This window comes from Leptosomus discolor, chromosome 4 (assembly GCF_034619465.1).
Source record: "Leptosomus discolor isolate bLepDis1 chromosome 4, bLepDis1.hap2, whole genome shotgun sequence".
Classification (NCBI taxonomy): Eukaryota; Metazoa; Chordata; class Aves; order Leptosomiformes; family Leptosomidae; genus Leptosomus; species Leptosomus discolor.
Window position 1 is genome coordinate 52,622,127 of NC_141394.1, and position 20,178 is coordinate 52,642,304.

At 44.6% G+C, this 20,178-nt stretch overlaps 1 protein-coding gene across 2 annotated transcripts; it reads right to left on the reverse strand.

Moving 5' to 3' along the window:
* Positions 1 to 313: 313 nt before the first annotated feature.
* Positions 314 to 7,538, reverse strand: SRD5A3 (steroid 5 alpha-reductase 3). 2 transcript variants are annotated; one of them, XM_086464206.1, is made up of 5 exons: positions 7,339 to 7,538; positions 4,267 to 4,418; positions 3,654 to 3,848; positions 2,237 to 2,359; positions 314 to 1,717 (listed from the first exon to the last, which is right to left on the reverse strand). In XM_086464206.1, the coding sequence occupies exons 1-5, from the start codon at positions 7,536 to 7,538 to the stop codon at positions 1,458 to 1,460; spliced, it is 930 nt and encodes a 309-aa protein (XP_086320332.1). In that variant the 3' UTR covers positions 314 to 1,457. The 2 variants fall into 2 exon arrangements, with proteins under 2 accessions (XP_086320332.1, XP_086320333.1); XM_086464207.1 differs by having other exon boundaries at positions 3,654 to 3,844; positions 4,263 to 4,418.
* Positions 7,539 to 20,178: the final 12,640 nt, after the last annotated feature.

The following is a 20,178-nucleotide window of genomic DNA, read 5'->3' on the forward strand; positions in this document are numbered from 1 at the left end:
CACAGTCTAGTAAACGGGACCAAGAACGCCAGTGAAACAGGAGATGCTTGGCAGCAGCACTGGCATGATTGACAGATGCTTGGCAGCATCGGCGATTCCCGAGAATCACTAAAAAAAAAACAAAAACAAAATGGGGAAAGATGCGGCCCCAAGACAGGGCTGTGTATGTTCTCCACGGTGGAGTGAAGCTATGGAAGGGTTGATGGAGCGAGGGGTTGCGAAAGCCGAGAGAGGCACAAGGTTTTGTGCAAAAGTGATTGCTCCTGTTTTGCAAATCCACAGCTCACTCTTGAACAATTATACAAAATGGAAATAGAAGGTGTAACAAATTGTTTTAATTAGATAATTCATGACATATTCTTCAGTATATAAAAACTCTTCTCATATACAAAATAACATATGCACGTAAGTAGAAAACATGCTGAAACACCAGCATCCAAAGGCTACATCACGCCAACGGATCGTTCACTCCAGTATCATGAAAGAGACCAAAATATTCAATGGTTAAGTGCAAAAAAAATGCTGTGCTGAGTGACATCATCTCCCCCAGTAAAGAATTTCTTCACAACGCTTGTGAGGTACTGGTTCTGTGCATTCTCTGCCTCAGCAGTTCATTACATCTGCTCTCACAGCCTGCTTAAAAACCAGTGAGTCGTGGTCATGGCCATCCTGCAGAACTGCCCCCTCTGACACACGAGGGATTCCAATAACCCACTATAGGGACAACAGAACCACAACCAAGAACATTACTTTTCTGCAAATTCTCTTCTACTGTCTCTCTAGACAGAGAACCTGCCATGATTTTCCCAGTTTAGCAATAAACAATGAGTTTTCGCCAAAGAATGACAACACTTTGGTGCAGAAGAGATAATGCAGAGAACGGGTCTGTTTATCTCCACTGCTGAGGATGAGTCATTCCTCCACCGCAGCTTTCTCCACCGGTTCTTGTGCTTGCAGTTATAAAGCAGCGGCTGGTTTTAATTACCAACAGGGAAGCACAGAAAGACAATATACAATTTGCCTCCCTCGGACAAGATTCAAAGAAAAGAGACTAGGAAAAAATATGCTTAAATATTAGACAAGGCATGAAATACACAGTTGGAATGATTCCCTGCACCCTCCTTTCACTACACAGTTTTCACGTGTATTTGGGCTTGCTGCACAACAGCAAGTGTTTTATCCATAAGATATAAACCAGAAAAGAGCCAATTAGCATCTCTTCAGATTGAATTAAGGTCTCCACTAAACCTTTTTTTAGCTCGTATGATATGCAGAGACCTTACATTTCCCCACGTAAACTGGTAACACAGATGAGATTATCATTAAAATGATGAGCTTTTAAGCTAGAATTAGACAAAATGTGCGATTTTACCTCGGCTTTAATAAACTGTAAATCTCTTATTCCGTTATAGAAAACATTTCCCAGTTCGCACTAAAGATACTTTAGAAGAAATATTCTAATAAACAAATGGTATAAATGCTTTTCGATGCTTTGGGTAGGAGCTAAAGTTTTTCTGATAGAACTCGTGACACAGAACAGCGGCCAGTGCCTGGTTAAAAAGAACATACATCACAACACACCACCATGTCACGCTCTGAAACCCAAGCGTGATGGCCATAGATACATATATGAGGAGCTCTGCAAAATAATGAGGGCAAGAAACTCTCTCAAACCAGTCTCCGAAGGGTACGCTGTGGCTCAGCCTTATGACCTTTCCTGCACGCAAACAGAAAGAAATCAGTTGAGAATAACATGCATTAAACAAACTTTTCTCTTCTACTCACAATTACAGAACAACGTGCTCATTAAAGGTATCATCACCATCCACCTCCATCTGATCTGGCAGCTTTGCACATCTTAATGAAATAAGATGCCACCTCTGGCTGTTTGCGCAAATACAGAGTAAGGAAACCTATTTTTAGCCCTCACAGAGACAAGTGAGGTCCCCGAGGAGTGGCACAACTCCTGAGCATTAGCATGTGTCTGTCCTTAGGATACAGACCTTCATTTTAAGTTCTATAAAACTATATATACAGACACCCCCACCTCCTATTCAGCCATCCGATCTCTTTTCCAAACAGCCTCACTTCATCTACTGAAAGTCTTACAGAGAGCACGACGCTACAGGAACTGAAAAATACTCGCGTTTTAAGGTATTAGAAGCTACAGGAGCCAATTGAACCCACCAGGAAACAATTACCTAAGGAAATCGTTGGCAGAAATGAAGCACCTTACCTGATTTGCTTTTTCTAAGATTAGCTAGAATCACAAGACATCTGTGTTGGTGAAGAGAGGCCCAAAGGTACATCATGACTCCTACAAGGTGGTACCAGCAGATCTGCACAGAAAGCTCTTTTTCTGAATGAAATACGTTTCATTAACATACAGCCAGGAAATACCTTCCCAAGCATCACCCCAAAACATTGTATACATTTTGTAAATGTTACTGTCTTACAAAATTCTAGTAGTGAGCCTCTAATCCCTTGAAAGATACTTTTAAATCCTGCATCATTTAAGTCCTTAACTGCTCTATACTAAAAATATACAGTTTTTAATCCCGTGCATGATGTACAACTGACACATAACTGACAGTCTAAGACCTCAATACTCAGCATGGTTTGTGATGCTTATCATCCTAATTAAAGAGGTTGTTGTGGCTCAGGTCAACGTGTAAGTACACAGTTATTTGTCTTGTTCACAGTGAGTGAGACACACAGTGAGCAAGAAAGACACGCACACAGACACACACACACACAGAGTGTGAACCATTCAGGCCTTCAAAAAATGTTAACTGTATTAAGGATGATTTCCACTGTACAAGCCAATATACCATCTCTAAGAATCTACAAGATGTGAAAAGTAGAAGTCAGGTCTGGAAAGAAAAAGGCTTTATCTACACAGAGGAGATCTGAAGGTTCTTTTAAAAAAATCACTGGATTAAACTAGAGCTGATGTGGTTTGAAGCGGTTAAAAACTTCACTGAAGTTATGCACTTGGCAATACCCCCTTACAAAAACTGGTCATGGGAGAAGTGCTACAACCAGTTAGCTCATGGTTCATCTGTGCAGGGGAACAGCAGCTCAGCTGTGAGACAGAGTGGAATGTGTTGGCAAAAACAAGTCAAACCATTCAAATTTCTGCTGTATTGATGGAGACATTACAGTATCAAGGGAAAGAGACTGATGCAAGGCAGAGCCATGGCGACTTCTCAATGGAAAACAAAGGAGGTGGCCAAAACAGCCTTGCAGACTCACCTTACAACAAAAAGCCAAACTCCAGTTTGAGAACTGAAGTTGCATAGTGGCATTTGAGAACTGGCACCTATTACTGTCCTTCGTCAAGCATTATGTATCTCGATGCAAAACTCATGAGTAATGATCCTGACAGTACCTATGTGAGGTATCTTTCAGGAAATAACAGTGATGGTTAACATGAAAGTGTGTCAGTCTCTGCACGTCTGTGTTTCTGTATAGCGCTGGTTGATTATGCGATATACTGAAACGCAGTTACTTTAAATTAGGCCAGTAAGTATTTTTACGTATCATCAGTTAACACACTTCTCACGCAAGCAGCCCTCTACGAAACCATTTGCCACAATGGAAACAAATGGGAGCAAAATGGCATCTTTGGTAATAACGAAGCAGGCACTTACCATTCCTGACGTTAGCAGGCGCTTGGCATAGCACAGTTGCGCCAACAGCAACGTAATAACCAAGCCCAAAGCAATACTGCACAATATGAATGACGCCACTGGAAAACACGCTGGTCCAGAGGCATTCTGCAAGTCTTCGACAGCTATGCAGCCAAAGCAGCAGGAGAACCACGAGCGCAGAGAAGCGCTCGCTATCTGCTTGCAGAGAAAAAAAATAGCAACTTTCAGGCGGATAGGAACAATTTAACCTCAACAGTGCTTCAAAAAGGCCACTTTTTCCCTTCCCCACAGAAAAATTCTACCGTCATTTTAAATTAACTGAGCACTGGGGAAAACATTTGTACATGTGAGGCACTGGGGGGCCACAGCAAGATTACTTCTAGAAGGTGCTAATGGTCCTTTCTGCTAAAGGCACTGCTGAAAGCAACTAACCAAATTCAATGATTTCTACCTTGAATAATGACAAAGGGACTTGGTATTCCAGGAAAGTCACTTGGAGCCTAGTTTAAAAGCAGCTGATGAAGAAGCACTTGAAGAATACAAATTCAGCCCAGGGCAGTAGTGCAGCTTTCTAATATTCCTATAGCTGCATCACAACAGCTGGAATACTTGCCTGTGTCCTCACTCTGAGAATCTCTGCCAAGAGCATGGTGCACGTGCTGAATCCATGATGGCAGCGACCCTCCAAGGAACTCAGCTTGCAAAAGCCAGATCAGCAGAAAGCCGTTCCAGAGCACAGAAACCACATAGAAGTGAGTAAACCACCTGCGGGAAGAAAAAGGGGCTTCATTAATGTTCTCACTGTTCCTTAGCTGGAAATGTAGCTGCAGGACATGCTTGCCTGATGGTGAATACATCCCATTTTGGTCCCCACATCACTAAGTAGAGAACTTGCAACTCCAGTGGCATTGTGCAGGAATAACCCTAACGCCTTCTTCCCCCAGCAAAATGCTGCCTGGAGTGACCTCTAACTTAGCTTACCTTAACTCACCATTGCCGCACGAAAGAGGAGAAAGTGTAAACCACACATTGCAAAGGTATTCCTCAATGCTTAGAACTAATCATGATGTGCACAACTTTTTCTTTATAATTTACACCACTGAAGCACATCCAAATTAATTTTCCGGGCATTTCCAGGCTGTTGTGCCTAGCAGCACTCCCCCTTCCCTCAGTTCTAGTGGATGCATTACGCGACTTGTTAAAGTTCATAAATGACAAATGCAGAGAGTAAAAGGGACCCAGAAGTAATTACTCAGCTGTACCCTAAAATATCTTGTCCCTGTCTGAATTCAAGCTCTGTAACAATCATACAGAAAAAAAGGAGAGCCCACCAATACCACTGGGCGACTACAAAGGCAGGACCACATGTATTTTTTGTAGAAAACAAAAGATTCGCCAACCCCATAATGCACTTACAAAAACACATTATGCATTATTGAAATGCAAGACATTACGGTCAAGACAGGTAATTGGATGGAGTTAAGCAGCCTACGCTATCCAGCTCAAACTAGGCGATCCAGTATTTCCTTTTGCTTTTAAAACTAAAAGTCCTTCTGGCTATGAATAAAAATCACGACCTCCGGAAACAGCTGCAAAGAGATGAAATACACACCATGGGAAGATGCTGATGGCCTTGTCTTGACGATGTAACTATTGGTACAAAACTAGGATATAACCATATAGTCACAGAAGACTCTATTTCTCTGGGACATGCAAACTTTTCTTTTGCAGAAGTGTAGGGGTACAACACCCTTGCTTAGTGAAACCAAATAAAGTGACCCTTCCCAAAGCAGTTCGAATATCTCTCAACAGCAACATAGAGGCCAAGTCAGAAACACAGAGGTAGTGAGCACCCCTGCATGCTCCAGAGCACCTTGCCCTTTAGCGGTTGGTAGCCCCTTCAGACGATTGCTTCTCCTCCTCGGTTCCTTCTCCTACCAAGCAGAGACAGCAACGTTTGCTCTGCCGATTTGCAACAGCAGAAGTAAAATTTAGCCCCCTTCCCTCATCTTCTGCTTAGAAGACAAATAGAAGTTGTATATTGATAAAAAATCACCACCTCCAAGTTTCAAACTCTTTCCCTGCTCTCCTGTCACTCAGCAGACTCCTGTTTCATTACCCACCAAAGAACTTTCTCCATACGCATTGCTTTTTGGACCCAGCACAAGACCTACCAGCTTAGCAGAGACATGCCCTGCGAGCTTTCAGCAATCCAAACCGCGCTGGGGAGGCATCTGATCTACAGAATGATCCAGCACTGCAGTAAGTACATGTGTCATCCCTCAAGGAGAGGAATGTTCACTATTTGCCAAACTAACCCAAAATGAATCATAACATTTAACAAGGTGGAATGGCAAAGTTAAAAACAAGCCCAGGCTAGTGAAAATACAATGTTAGTTTGGAAACAAGACGCAGATGAATGGAAACAGAAAATGCCTCAATGGCTACCTTCAGATCTTCTCTGTTCTTTCAGATAGCAGGTTACGGATTCACTACTTGTGTAACAGAATTGCTTTGTAGATGTTGAGAGCTCAAGACCAATTCCCTGAAAAAGCCACATTCTTCAGACACCATCTTCCCTAAGAAGGGATAATGGGAAGCTTCTGCTGGAGAAAGATCAACTCAAACAAGAACCTACCTTAACAATGTGGCACTTTGCAGTACACAGCAATTAAGACAAAGCTTTTATGAGCCCTTATTTTCACTGAGGGTACCGCAGAGCTTGAACACATCCCTGGGTATCTTCTGTAACCAGCAGCCTAATAACCAAGATGCTACATTACAACCTTTCCATGAATAACATGCTGTGTCACAAAACGTTTTTTTAACATTTGGTTTGAAAGTTATGTATATAAAATGCATCAGTGATAACAAGACAGTTGGTTATATTACGGGCAATCAGATTTTTGGATTAAGTAGCCTCCCAGTCCTGTCCTGCTGGCCTTGCAAGATCCTGTCACACCTATGTTCAAGTCAAAGGCTAGTTCTAGTCATCAATCTTGGCTAATCAAGAGCGATGAAATCACAGTAGCATATATAAAGCTGTAAATGGTTTCCCCGCCTCTTTTCTGTCTTTCATCCTATTAAATATCTATCAAGAGATGTGTCTGGATAACACAGCGGTTCTTTTGCGTTATGAGAAGCTGTTCACGCAGGGTCCAGATCACTGTGTTACCGTGCTGTTACCAGTATCCTGAGTCACATTTTAAAGAGAAACCTCGAAGGAAGATGATGACGGCTGAGAATCGGTTTAAGCCAGTCCAGCTGGAGTGCATTTGCACAGCTGCAGTTACCCTCAGGAATCCGTATTTCCACGTCCCTGACCCGAGTCTCGCAGGAAGGTTTGTTTTGCAGACACTGCATGGGACTGGTATTCAAGGGATTGGCTTTTGTTCCAGTTTGGCACACACGGACTCTGCATGATCGCAACCCCTATGCTCCTCGGTTCCCCATCCGTAACGCCAGAGTAACGCTTCTGCAAAAAAGCAGAGCCCGACTCTACAAAAACACGCCATGCTGTTTGCATACGCTGTTCATTTTCTACATCTTCAGCTGAATCGCCTGAAATGCACTTACAGTTACTCCTGCGGAGCCGTGGCCCAGGGCACGCCGCACCCCGGAAGTGAAATGGCGGCGGGTACCTGCCCCGCGCGGAGAGGCCCAGCCCTCCAAGCCGCCCCCTCACCTCTTGGGCACCTGGAGGAGGCGCAGCCAGGCCGGGCGCTGTCCGCAGCCCCGCTTCGTCTTCCCGTAGCGAACGAGATCCTGGAAGAAGGCGGAGACGACGCCGCCGCCACCGCCGCCGGGCCGCCGCCGCAGCAGCAGGAGCGCCGCCAGGAAGGCGGCGGCCAGCAGGGCCCAGGCGGCCGCCAGCACCACCGGCATGGCCCCGCCGGCATGGCCCCGCCGCCGGCCCGCACCGCACCGCTCCGCCCCGCCCACCGCCGCCGAGAGCGGCCGGGGCCTAGCGGCGGCGGCGGCCCTGCCCTCCCTCTCGCCGCTCTCGGGAAGAGCGGGGCCCGCCCAACCGGGCGGCGGGTGAGCCGCGGGGGACCGAAGGGACCCGGGGGTGAAGGAGCGGTGGTCGTTGTGCTGGTTGCGCCGTGATCTCCTCCGGTCACCCAGACGGCACTTCCCTGCAGCTGCCTGGAACCTCGCCGCCCTCCCGTTTCGGGGCTTACCCGTCAGCCGCCTCCTTCACCTTAGATGTGCGTAGGGTCCCATATTCAGTACTTTATTCTGATAATAGTATAGGTTTCGTCACGACAAGAAAGGAAAGCCTTTCTTTGCCTTTCTTTTGCCCTGAAGCCAAACCCACTTGGCACCAAAGGGAGATGGTTCCCTCTGACCTCCAGTGAAAAATGTCCTGCCTGCCTCCCTCTTGCATGCGTGCAGGGATGCGGGCCAAGCCTTCTTTTCGTAAAGAGAAACCAAGTGTTACGTGGCAGGCGTTCAGGCGTTCGTTTATCTAACCAAATATCACTGGGTCAATTATCTGACTCACTGCCTCCAAGGAGATACTGAAAGATATTTTGAACTTTTCATAATATATATGAGAAGAGTGATGTTTAGCATGGGTATAGTTATGCTAGTGCTTATTAGTGCTCTAGGGTAAAATAAGATTTTAAGTCAGGATTCTCAGGAAAAATAGTTGGACTGTATTTCCAGGTCTTTAAATACAGAACAACCTAATTTTATTAGTTTTCAGTGCTACTTCATCATGAAATCAATGGATTAAGAGACTAAAGCCGTGGCTACCACCTTGCAGCTCACTGAGATTCAAGCCTGAAGCACACACAGGTTTTTGACTTCAGGAGGAAATTCTGTTGATACCAATGTGCTTCCACCATGCCGGTGTGGTTGTCTTTATAGTGGTACCTCTCAAGGTATCTTGAAAGGTATTGATGACTTTTTCCCATATGGGATTGAATCATATCATAAACACTTTACTTGCATCCCTACCAGCTACCAAACCCATATAGTCTCTTTTTTTTGGTATAGATCAGGCTTGATTGAAAGAAATTTTTTAAATTTTATCAGTGTACTTTCCTAAACAGAGGTATAAAGCCTCCCTAAATTATTTTGACATGTATGACTGTGTTAATCCATCCTGTCAGTGAATCCTGCAAAGCAGCACATGCTCAGCTGAAGCATTCATGACATCAGTACCATTCCTTTGGGAAAAAATCATCGGAGTTCACATTTTCCACACATATGTCGGTAGTCCTCCAGTTATATCTGCACAATGGGTTATAATAAATGTTTGAAAGTCAATATAATTTATGTCAAGGTTTGGAGCTCAGTCTAATTCTCCTGTCAATTCAGTATAACTGAATCCTAAATCCGTTTTGGAGACTTCATGGCTAATTGTTTTGGGTAATTAGCAGGAGATGAAGATACCAGGCAGGTGGGTGGACATTTTTGGGGAGTGGGAGGGAGGACCGGGTGATGTGGAGGTAATCCCACAGCTCGTGAGGGCAGGGGGAAGGAGAGCGTGCTTGGGCAGCGCCGGGGTGGAGGGAGGGGTGCTGCTGTCGCTGCTCCTCCGCCTTGTGCCCTGGGGAGCTCAAGCAGCAGCTGCTCTGCCGTGGCTGCCCTTGTCCCAGGGAGCACACAGGCAGGTTTTGAAAGCGCTGCTGTGGTGACTGGTTTGGGCAGAGCAGGCTGTGTGTCAGCAGGGAGCAGCCACATCTGCTTCACAAGCACCAGCGGCTTGGGAGAACCCCGTGACAGCCTGCGGGTCATGGCAGCAATGTGCTTCTGCAGGTCCTGACTCGAGGCACCATGTCCTCTTGTGCTGCACATTCGCTACAGCTGGAGGTTGTCTGCTCTACCGCATGTCTCTGAAGCATGGCAGATGTACCTCTTTCTTTTCAGCTGCAGCTCCTCTCTGAAACATGAAGGAGATGCATTGCAGCCTTGTCTCTGCAGGCTGGTCCTTTTATGGCTTTCAAAAGACAGATAAGGCAAGGAGGAGCAACGGCCTGGCCCATAAAGAGGGTCCTTCCTTTGAACAGCAAACTTTTAAAACTTAAAGTAGCTTTGCTCAGCAATTTTGGTGTCAAGTGCAGATGCCATTTTCATGAAATAATGGTCTGAAGACTCCTGGCTGGGTGTGTGGCATGGCCCTGCAGCATACTGAGCAGGTCCTTGGCTTCCACCACACCCAAGTCGTATTTCTCTGTGCAGTTGGGGCTTTGGAGGTGTTCATAAAGTGAAGGTTAAGGAATGTGGCTATTATGGTGCCCATGAGACAGTGAAGGCCTGAGGGCCTAAAGGCATGCTGCTGGGGTATGGAGCTGATGAATGACAGCAGGACTCCAGCAGGACAGTCACACGCACCCAGAGACATACACTGCATCGTGCCCTGTTCCCCTTTAGGGGGACAGGTACACAACTTTTTGGCACTTCAGTCATCTCCTAAATTTAACTAACCCAGAGCCTTGGAGGTACTGCTCTCATGGAGGTCGTTGAACTAGGAAATGTTTAATATCAAATACTCTTCCATCAATTAACCTTTATTTAAGGAACAGAGAACAGGAATCACAGAATCACAGAAAGTTAGGGGTTGGAAGGGACCTCGAAAGATCATCTAGTCCAACGCCCCTGCCAGAGCAGGACCACCTAGAGTAGGTCACACAGGAATGTGTCCAGGCGGGTTTTGAATGTCCCCAGAGGAGACTCTACAACCTCTCTGGGCAGCCTGTTCCAGTGCTCTGTCACCCTCACAGTGAAAAAGTTTTTCCTTATGTTAATGTGGAACCTCCTATTCTCCAGCTTGCACCCATTGCCCCTTGTCCTATCATTGGACGTCATCTAGAAGAGCCCGGCTCCATCTTCCTGTCACTTGCCTTTTATGTATTTATAAACATTAATGGGGTCACCCCTCAGTCTCCTCCCAGCCAGAGACCCAGCTCCCTCAGCCTTTCATCATAAGGGAGATGCTCCACCCCCTTAATCATCTTTGTGGCTCTGCGCTGGACTCTTTCAAGCAGTTCTGTGTCCTTCTGGAACTGAGGGGCCCAGAACTGGACACACTATTCCAGATGCGGTCTCACCAGGGCAGAGTAGAGTGGGAGGAGAACCTCTCTTGACCTACTGACCACATGCCTTCTAATCCACCCCAGGATGCCATTGGCCTTTGTGGCCACGAGGGCACCTTGCTGGCTCATGGCCATCCTGCTGCCCACCAGGACCCCCATGTCCCTTCCCCCTGCGCTGTTCTCTAAACAGCTCAGTCTCCAACCTATACTGCTACATGGGGTTGTTCTTTCCCAGATGCAAGGCTCTACGCTTGCCCTTGTTGTATTTCATTAAATTTCCCCCTGCCCAGCTTGCCAGCCTGTCCAAGTCTCGCTGAATGGCAGCACAGCCTTCTGGTGTGTCAGCCACTCCTGGTATTGAGGCACTAATTCTACATGGCACCCTGTGTCACCAGCTGTGGTATATTCACTCCAGTGTTACTAGCAGCAAAGCCAGGCAAAGGGGTTTAGTAGGCACGAGCCAAGACTTGCTTTGCAGTCTACCAGGATGTATAGGTGGGAAATTAGTGTCTTGAGGAAGACTAAAGCTGTAACAGACAGAACAGGTCCCTTTTAATCTCTTAGTCCTTGGCTCCAGCACTGCTACCACATGAGAGTTTCCTGTGGGGCAAGAAAGAGCCACAGCATGAGTGCCATCCCCACAGACCAGCCCATGGCAGCAACCATGTGCAGCAGCTTAAGGGTGGGGAAAGCACTGTGGTCTGCAAGGTTTTGGTGAATGCTTGCCCCAAAATTACTTCAACCTACTATGAAAAAGCTGCAGAATCCACCCATCAGCAACATCCCCCCCACAAGGTCCATAGTGTCCTTGCAAGTTATCATCACCGCTGTAGTTATCAGAGTGAACCACAGGTTGTAGGTGGCACATTTAATGATGAGAGAAGGACGATGACTTATAGCTTTGCACCAATCCTTCCTTTTCTTGTGGATGCTGGTTCTTTTCCTGCTCTAACGCAGAACAGTTTGAAGTTATGCAGGCAGATGCTAGACTTCAGGTGGGTCATTTCAAAAAGCTGGTGATCAGCAGAGGGCTGTAAAGTTGCATCCCAGAGGCTTTCTTGGCCGTGCAGTCAAGTCGCTTCCTGGACACCCAAGGCACCCCTGGCTGCCAGCTGGCTCCGGCAGCTCAGGGAATTGGGATCCGACCTCCAGATGTGGTCAGTTTGTCGGCCGTTTCCTCAGAGTTCAGATAATTGGAGGAAGAAGGGAAGCAATACAGCTGTGAGGCTGGGAAATGGTTTGAAGGGGAGAGGAATCAGCAGTTGGTCATCTTAAATACACCTTCTATATTTGTATTTGCAAGTTATGTTGAGGACAAGATGTAAGTTGTACGCTGCTGCTTCTCATAATTGTGTGTATCTTTTGCACAGCAGTAAGAGCCCTTCTCTCTAGGAATTTTTTTCCGCAGTGCTGTACATCTGTGGCTCATTGTATCACCGGTGTGCGGTAATAATTTTCCCACTTTTTAGGCGAATAGTTCCCTCTAGGTGGCACCAGCACTCTTCGATTCCCCCGAAGCCCGCCCGCCCTGCGCTGGGCTCCGGCGCCTGCTGCCCGGGAGAGCCCGGGAGGTCCCCGAGCACCCTTCGAGCATCCTTCCACCAGTAGCGCTGCGAGGCTCTCACCTCGCCATCCCTCCTGGCCTTAGCTGTTTGCAGCAGTTCATATAACCGTGGCATTTGTAGGCTTTTTAATTTGGCAATTGCAGACGTTTGTGGTTGCACGTTAGCCTTTCATGGCAAATACTTGTTCTCAGCTCTGTGACGCTTGTTCCATCTTGATGGGTGGAGTTCAACTTACCTAAGTTTACCCATCTAAAAATTCAGTATCTAGCTGAAATTAGTTAGGTGGTGTCCTAATGTAGCAGATGGAGACAGGTACCTCCAGAGTGCCAGGTTTTTTCTTCCTAAACACAGATATCTCTGCCTTTGAGCTGAATTGTCCTGCCTGATGAAGATCCTCCTGATGGAAAGCCAATCTTAAAGGATCCAGAAGAAAAATGGTATAAATAATTTATGCTCTTGAATCTAGAGTTTGTTCGATGAGTGTCATGCAAAGAGGCTTTCACTGAGATGAAAATAAATCACTTTATCACAAAGGCCTGGGCCTCGCAACAGAGTTACCTGTAAATTTAACTGCTTCACATTTGCTACCTGCTAAAGGTGACCTGCCTGGACAGTTTTTAGTCTGTGAGACATCACTTAATAACAAAACTTGTTCATCAAAGAGAATAGAGAGAGCCTGAAAAGACACTGTGGGAAACAGGGTCAAGGCTTGGCTGAACCATGTAGAAAATGCTGGAGGGAACTCACGAAAGCTCAGATTTATAAATTGGATTTGTGTGGGCCACTGACGACTGTAATGTGTGATAGCACTTTGTGAAATACCTGTGGGGGAGGGAGACCAAAGGTCTGCTTGGGAATGCTCCAACTCAGACCATCATGTTATTCAAAGGAGTTTGTTTGCATGAGGGACAAAACCCAGCATCATTTACTGGCCAGCCCACAGCAGATTTCACTGCAACTCTGGACCTTTAATAGACCTACCCACTGATTTTATGTAGTGATTTTGGTTTATTATTTTTTTTTAATTTATGAGGGAGAATAAGGAAGTTTTTCAGTTACTCGGATACTTTTTGCTGGTTACTTTGTTCAGATATGTTTCCAATGAACATTTTAATTTGCTAATGACAACCAAAAAGCTTTGTGAGTAAAATAGCTACAGGTGGGTTTCTTGGTAATCTCTGTGAGACAGGATTCGATGTGGATTTAGCACAAGGGCAACCTTGAAAGTACAAATAAAGGCCATGGTCCTTCAGACCTTTATGAACATTCTTAAAGCCAATATGGGTGAGGACCCTAAAATCTAGATACTCGGTTATGGAACATGATAATCTATGTTAATTAAGTTGGTTGGTACCAGTGGGTCTAGAAATTGGAATTACTAAAACACTCCTTGATTCAGATAATTAGCTTAATGGGGTAAAGTCACACACTTCTGTGATTTGTGGGAAAATAAACCAAGAAAGCCAAAAGATTGCTACATTTTGAGGGTTAAAATACTATCCTGTGCTCTACGGATTTTAATCATTGGAAGGTAATACCAAAATACTGGGGCCAAGAAAACATAAATCACAGAGCACAAAAAAAAAGAGTGCTTAGAGATGTGAGAAACTTGCACTGAAATGCACTTCCCACCATTCAAGGATCGCTACGTGCCCTTGGCTTTCAAATTAGAAAATGTGTTTCCACTAGCTGATGGAAAGCAGGAATTACTCTCTGATAAGATGAGAGCTTCTGTGTAGGACTGGTGCCATGCTCCTGGGATAAACACTGTTATGTTTGCATAGCTCGTAATGCATAATTCATACACATGAATGCATAGACTTCAAGGTGTGGCTTCTACATCTCTTAGAACCATGATGCTAAGATATATGATTTATTCACTATTCAGCTATATTACTTGCTGAGTTTTCACTGATCACAGCTAGCCAGTATCTTGCCGACATAGCTGACCTGGAAGCTGAGACAGTTTGGAGTTTCACCCTGGGAATAAAAGCAGCTTTATTCCAGCTTGTAGGATATGGTATGGATCATGGGCTGGTCACGTGCTCTGAAGGCTAAGTCTGGGCAAGTTGTTTTTTGCTCTATGAACCTGCATTTGGATTTTTAAAAAGCCATCATTATCTAAGGAAGTTTGTAAGGGAGAAAACTACCAAAAGTTCGTAAACATTTTGATTTGCAGAACAGCTTAATGAAAAATAAATAAGCCTTTACTTAAGATTATAGGTAAGTTATGGTTAAAATGAGAGCAAGGAAGATGACTTAAAAGTCTCAGGGATGAATCATTAATACTTTCTTTGTCAAAAGGCACCGGTCCATGATGAAACCCCAAGGCTTGCCAGCAGCAGAATTCAGACCCTTAATAGCAAATAATTGTCTGACTCTGTACCAGAATCCTCGAAGGACATACTCACTTGTCTCTGTCTTCTGTATATTGTTTTATGTTATTTCAGAAATATGCCAGAACATATTTGCTTGCAAAATGATTGGGGTTTTCCTGGAACAGACAGACTGCATTCAGGCAGGGGTTCAAAAGTAAAAGTTTCACCCTGAGATTCCTGTTGAAACTTTCAGACTTAAATACAAGAGTTGAGAGCTCAGGGGCACCGACTGCCTGCCGGAGGAGAAAGACCAATGCTGATAAAAGCCATGGAGGGCAGTTAGTTTTAACAGGGCTATCAGCTGAAGAGGGAAAGCTCTAAGTAAGCTTGGCAGGCAATGAGAAAGGTAATGGCAACTTCTGTAGCTCACAATTGGGAAGGGTCAAAATTTCCTCAAGGAAAGAGAGACCATTTTTACACAGCTTTGTGCACTCCATGGAAATGGATGGCATTAGTGGCCCTTTCCTATGCCCTCTAGCACTGTGAATGGCAAGTATTTTACTTTTGGTACATTTTTCGTATTCGTAAGAATTGTCTGGGAAACAGAAGGGTGTTTGGGACAGAGCTGCTATTCTCTGGGGCTGTAGAAGTTGTTCCAGGAGAAAGAAAGTTGCTTCAAAACTATCTGAAGAGAAATACTTTGTCTACACTGCATCTTGGGGACCACTCTGTGTCTCCTTTCCATTTTGAGGTTGCTTTTCATTCAGAGAGCCAGCCTGAATGCATGGCCTACGTGTGGCCAAACTCCAGAGCAGCCAAACTGTAACGTGCATGGGCATGGCCGGCAGCTTATTTGACTTGTACAGCCTGGAGAAGCTCTACAGTGGCTGTCATAAGGAACCTACAGATGGTCCATAGAGGTCATGGAAAGCACAGTTTCGGCAGTTGCTCTTCTAATACTCATTAGCTAAGGGAGTCATTCACAGCAGCAAGGACTTAAAACTACCATTTTTTTTTTTCCCTAAAATATGTTATAGAATAATCTTGGCTATGATTTTGCTCTTTATTATGTAGAATTTGTGTTCTAACTCTGAGATTTCACCTGCCATGGAGAAAAAAGGAAGAAAACCCAAAAGTCCTCATGCTTTGGTGTTCCTAGATAGAGGCAGGTTCAAGATATGACTGTGGATCTGGTTGCGTCTCAAACATCCCTATGGCCCCATTTGGAAAGAAGAGACTCCCCATTTGCTATTGCAGTGTTGTGAACACAGAGAACTGTGAATGCCCCCGAGTTCATTTTAGGTACCCAGTCTATACATGAAATCCTGTACCAGGACATTTGAAGAATATCACCCACGTTTATTGTGGGCTATGAGAATGCTATTACTGAGTAGCAGGAGCACCTTCTCAACCGAGCATCATTCAGAGTGGGTACCTCTCCCTTGGTATGGGAGTCTAAAGAAAGTGCCTGTGTTCCAGAGATACAGCCTGCTTCAACAAGGCAAACACTAGGTTTGAAAATGCTGGGCTATTGCCCTGGTCCAGAATGCAGATGTGTGGGGTTTTTTTCCATATGTTAGCAGTGTTCTGCTGAGTTGTGCCGTAACATGAAGACATAGGCTTAATTCATGTGGTTGCTCATACTTACCAGTGATCCTGCCTTGGGAAAGATACAGCAGCTCAATGAACCCTTACTGTCCATGACCTGTGACTAGAAAGAAGTTCAGGTTTTCAACTACTAAGTACAGTTAACAGCTGTAAAAACAGCTGTAGAAAATCATTTATGTTGCTAAACTTAAACATGTCACAGGGGAAATGAAAGCTGTTTATGAATATTCATGTTTTTCCATTTATCCTTATTGTATAAATACCATTCTGGTAAATTAACTCTACCTGATTAACTCAGTTCAATATTGGAAAGATAATTTAATATCTTTGTTTTCTTATTGATACAAGTATTCACACATTGCTATTAAAGGGCAAAAAACGTGATAGCACAGATAGCGTGTAAGGTCTGTGCTAAGATTATATGGTTTATGCTTCAAATTGCTAAGTTATCTTAGCAGATCTTGATCCTAAATATGTCAGAGCTCAAGCTTACAGTCTGGTTTTGGAAATTAGACAAACTAGTGCTGGCTTTGCAGTATTTCAAAATGAGGGTGCAAGAGAATGTGATTTTATTCAAAGGAAATTAATTTTATCTGTAGCTTTTGGTTACAAATCCCAATCTAGTTCTGAATGAAACCGGGAGTGGGAAGGGAGTCAGCTCCACTTTAGCTCACACATCTTTTACTCTGGCAAATGCTTATTTTGCTGTGTACTTCTTCCCTTGCTGGCATATGCTTAATTTTGTATACTCCTTTTTGCCAGCTGTTTGATTAATTTTTATCTTGACTTGCTTTTTTAATTGATTTTTTGTAGTAACAGATTTTTAAAGGAAACTTTTTTCACCGGTGTGCTTCCTGACAGAAAATCTCTAGTAAATATTTATCAGGAAAGTGTTATATTAGTAATTTTCTCAATAAATATTTATTAGAGGCTTAACACTACAAACCCCAGTAGAATTGTAATAATATTGACTACAACCGAGAAAGAAGCAGTGCCTGAAGAGCACTCCATGCTGCAAGCTAATGCAGCTAATCAGTGACAAATATCTGGTGAATTTTAGGTAGAGGAGCTGAACTTTCCTTACCTACCACATCTACCATATGCATGGTGGCGCAGGATTAGCTCCTGAGCTGGTGGTACAGAATTAAGAGGCAAATCTTTTAAAATGGCAGCAGCCAAAGCAGGGGAGCTGGGGGCTGTCACCAGTTTTAAAGCACTTTTAAAAATATGCTGCATCTTCTCCCAGTGGAAATAGTCTACTGGGTTTGATAGACACGTAAGAAGCCAGAAGGGCTTCTTGTGATACAGCTAGGCAAGCATGTTGGTACCCTCTTCATGCACATCTGTGTGCACGGCTGGGCAAAATAATTTTTAAAAAAGTAAGTCTAGTGGTGGTGAAAGCAAATAAAAGGTCACCCACAAGTTAATTACTTGTAGTGCCTTACCTACAGATTTGCACTGACATAGGCTGCTCTGTTGCTCTCTGAACTAGAGGCTAGAAAAATAAACGGTTATGAGCGTGTAGATATGATTGAGGCGTGTGGGGTCTCCCATGATAAATAATCTCAGCCCTTGTGTACAGATACTGCAAGCAGCTTTGGCTAACATCACGACTTACTTGCCAGATTCATTGTGTGCTGTTCAGCAATCGAGACAGCAGTTAATAAATATTCTTATTGTCCGGACTCAAAGCAAAGCTGGGGTTACACGGGGCTGGCACTGTTACCTAGGAGGAGATGCAGGCTGTGCTCTCCAGACTGCTGATTTCTGGGCCGTTTTAATGAAATTTTACCCTGACAGGCTTCAAAACCCTTGGAATGAGAGCAATAAGATGACTCTCTGAGCAATAGGAATCTATTGCTTGCATGTACCTCTGCCCTTCGTGCTGGGAGCATAGAGCAATGCGTGGGCTTTGCTATACCCATAGCTCTGCTGTGCTTTACATACAGAATACTATTCCTACTGAAATCACTCCCAGTCCTGAATCAGTTAAAGGAAGAAAAAAAGGGGGAGATGAAAACAGCAGCAATTCAGACCAGTATGTAAATGATTTAGGTTTTTCTTTCCAACCACGAAGCCCATAGGTGCAAGAAGAAATACAGCCAAGATAGGATCACTAAACCTTCTAGGCTGGCTTGTCTGAGCCAGTGCTCATGGTAGAAAGGGCCCAGGGCAGTGAGTGATAAAGACCTCTCCTGCATTGCCAGTTTGTTTACACTGTTTCAGAAGGGTGTAAGTGGCCCTGTCTCCTACTCTCATTGACAGGGACGTAGGGACAGAAGCACTGGGCATCCTGCATGATGGGTCTGTGCCTGATGGGCAGGCCTGGCAAGGTGCATCAATGCTCTTGGCCAAGAGGACAGCCTGTGGCACAGTCACAGCTGTAACTGGCAAAAAAGGCTCTCCCTGATCATTCAAATTCAGTTATCTTGCGGCTGACTTAGATCTTATTGCAGGAGCCTCTCCCTATTCAGCAAAGGATTAAACCCAAGCTTAAGTGGATAGAGTTAAGCTCAAGACCTTCCTCATATTTATTAGCACGATAGTTATAAGTCTGGCTGTCATGAACATTGTATGTAAGAACTGTGAAGGCCCACTGAATGGCCAGCCTGCTGCTCATCACTCCTGCATTTTGATGGGACCATCTGTGCAACACTCATGCCAAGTCCTTCTTCTTGCCCTCAGCCCCTGCCTGACCTGGTGTCTGGGGGACAACAGCACTTGCTTCCTCCCCACCTCTGCAAAAATAAGTTTTAACAGTATCTCCTCTGCCTACCAGTTCTCAGTGATCAGAGGGTCTGGTAGAAATCTTTGGATTCAGCATTTCCTATCAAGGCCACCCCTTTGGTTAAATTCAACTCCTGACCTGCTCAACGAGCTCCTCTGAAAATCCATCCTGGCTGAGAAAACATGCGTCTAACATCTAGTTTTTCATTTCACTCCAATCCAGACAGTTTTAGCCTGCTGTTCTGCCTAATTCACCTCACTTGTTTGAAGACTTTGGGAAAAGCATAATTTAATTCCCAGCGACTTGTGCTGGAGTGATGTCTGCACTGGAGAGGCAGCTTCCGTGTTTGGCACACCTAAAAATGCAGTGACAGTGGGTGTTTTGCTCTGCTCGGCTCCTTCCTTTTATCTGCATGTAGCATTTGTTTCCACTTACATCTAAAGAGACTTGGAAAGTGATCTGATGAATTAGAAGAGGCTACTTAGGAGGAAATGAAAATAACTCTACGCAGCTCTCTGTTACTTCCTCAAGTCTTTCTGTCACTAGTACTAAGCTGTTATGATACAGGATTTTTGAGATGCCAGGGAGGGAAAAACAAAGGGGCTTCTCTGTAGCACCAAGTTTTCCACCCTGGGGTTTTGGATTCCTGTTTGTGGGACTGACACAGAGCTATCCCACCGCTGCCCAACAGTAGCACCCAGCCCTTGCATGGAGGGAGCTGGCTCCTTACATCTCACCTTGCAGGAGCTCCAGTCTGGGTTGTACTGAAACCCCTGTACGCTCCCAGAGAAATGAAAGGGGATTATTTCTTCATTTCTCATTGGAAATGAAGAACAGGCATAAACCTCCATAAGAAATACCACTGCTTCTTACTTACTTCCTTTCTTTCTGCTTTGGAAATAAAACGTGGTTGGTGTGTCCTGACAGTTGGGCTAGTCTGAATATTCCACTGCTGAGGATCCAGTAAATTCCGCTGTTAGAGTATTCTGCTATTAGAGGGGTTTTTTTAAAAAAAAATGAACTGTATTTTGTGTCTTTCCTGTGCAAAAATCTCCCTCTCACTTTCTCTCTCTCTCTTTTTTTTTTTTTTTCGAACCATGCAGGAAATGTTTTGGAAGGGAGAGTCAAGAGACTTAAGTCTGGAATTTTTATGTACACCAGAAACTTAAATGTGTGGTTCAAGCTGATAAACTTACCACACCTCTTTCTGTTTTCTTTATAGACTTATTACAAATATCTGGCTTGGAACCTAGATTTATGGTG

Coding starts and splice junctions, on each gene's coding strand:
- SRD5A3 (XM_086464206.1), bottom strand. CDS start 7,538: ATGCCGGTGGTGCTGGCGGCCGCCTGGGCCCTGCTGGCCGCCGCCTTC. Junction 4,419..7,338: donor CTCCTCCAGGTGCCCAAGAG/GTGAGGGGGCGG, acceptor TTCTTCCCGCAG/GTGGTTTACTCACTTCTATG. Junction 2,360..3,653: donor GCCTGCTAACGTCAGGAATG/GTAAGTGCCTGC, acceptor TATTTCATTCAG/AAAAAGAGCTTTCTGTGCAG.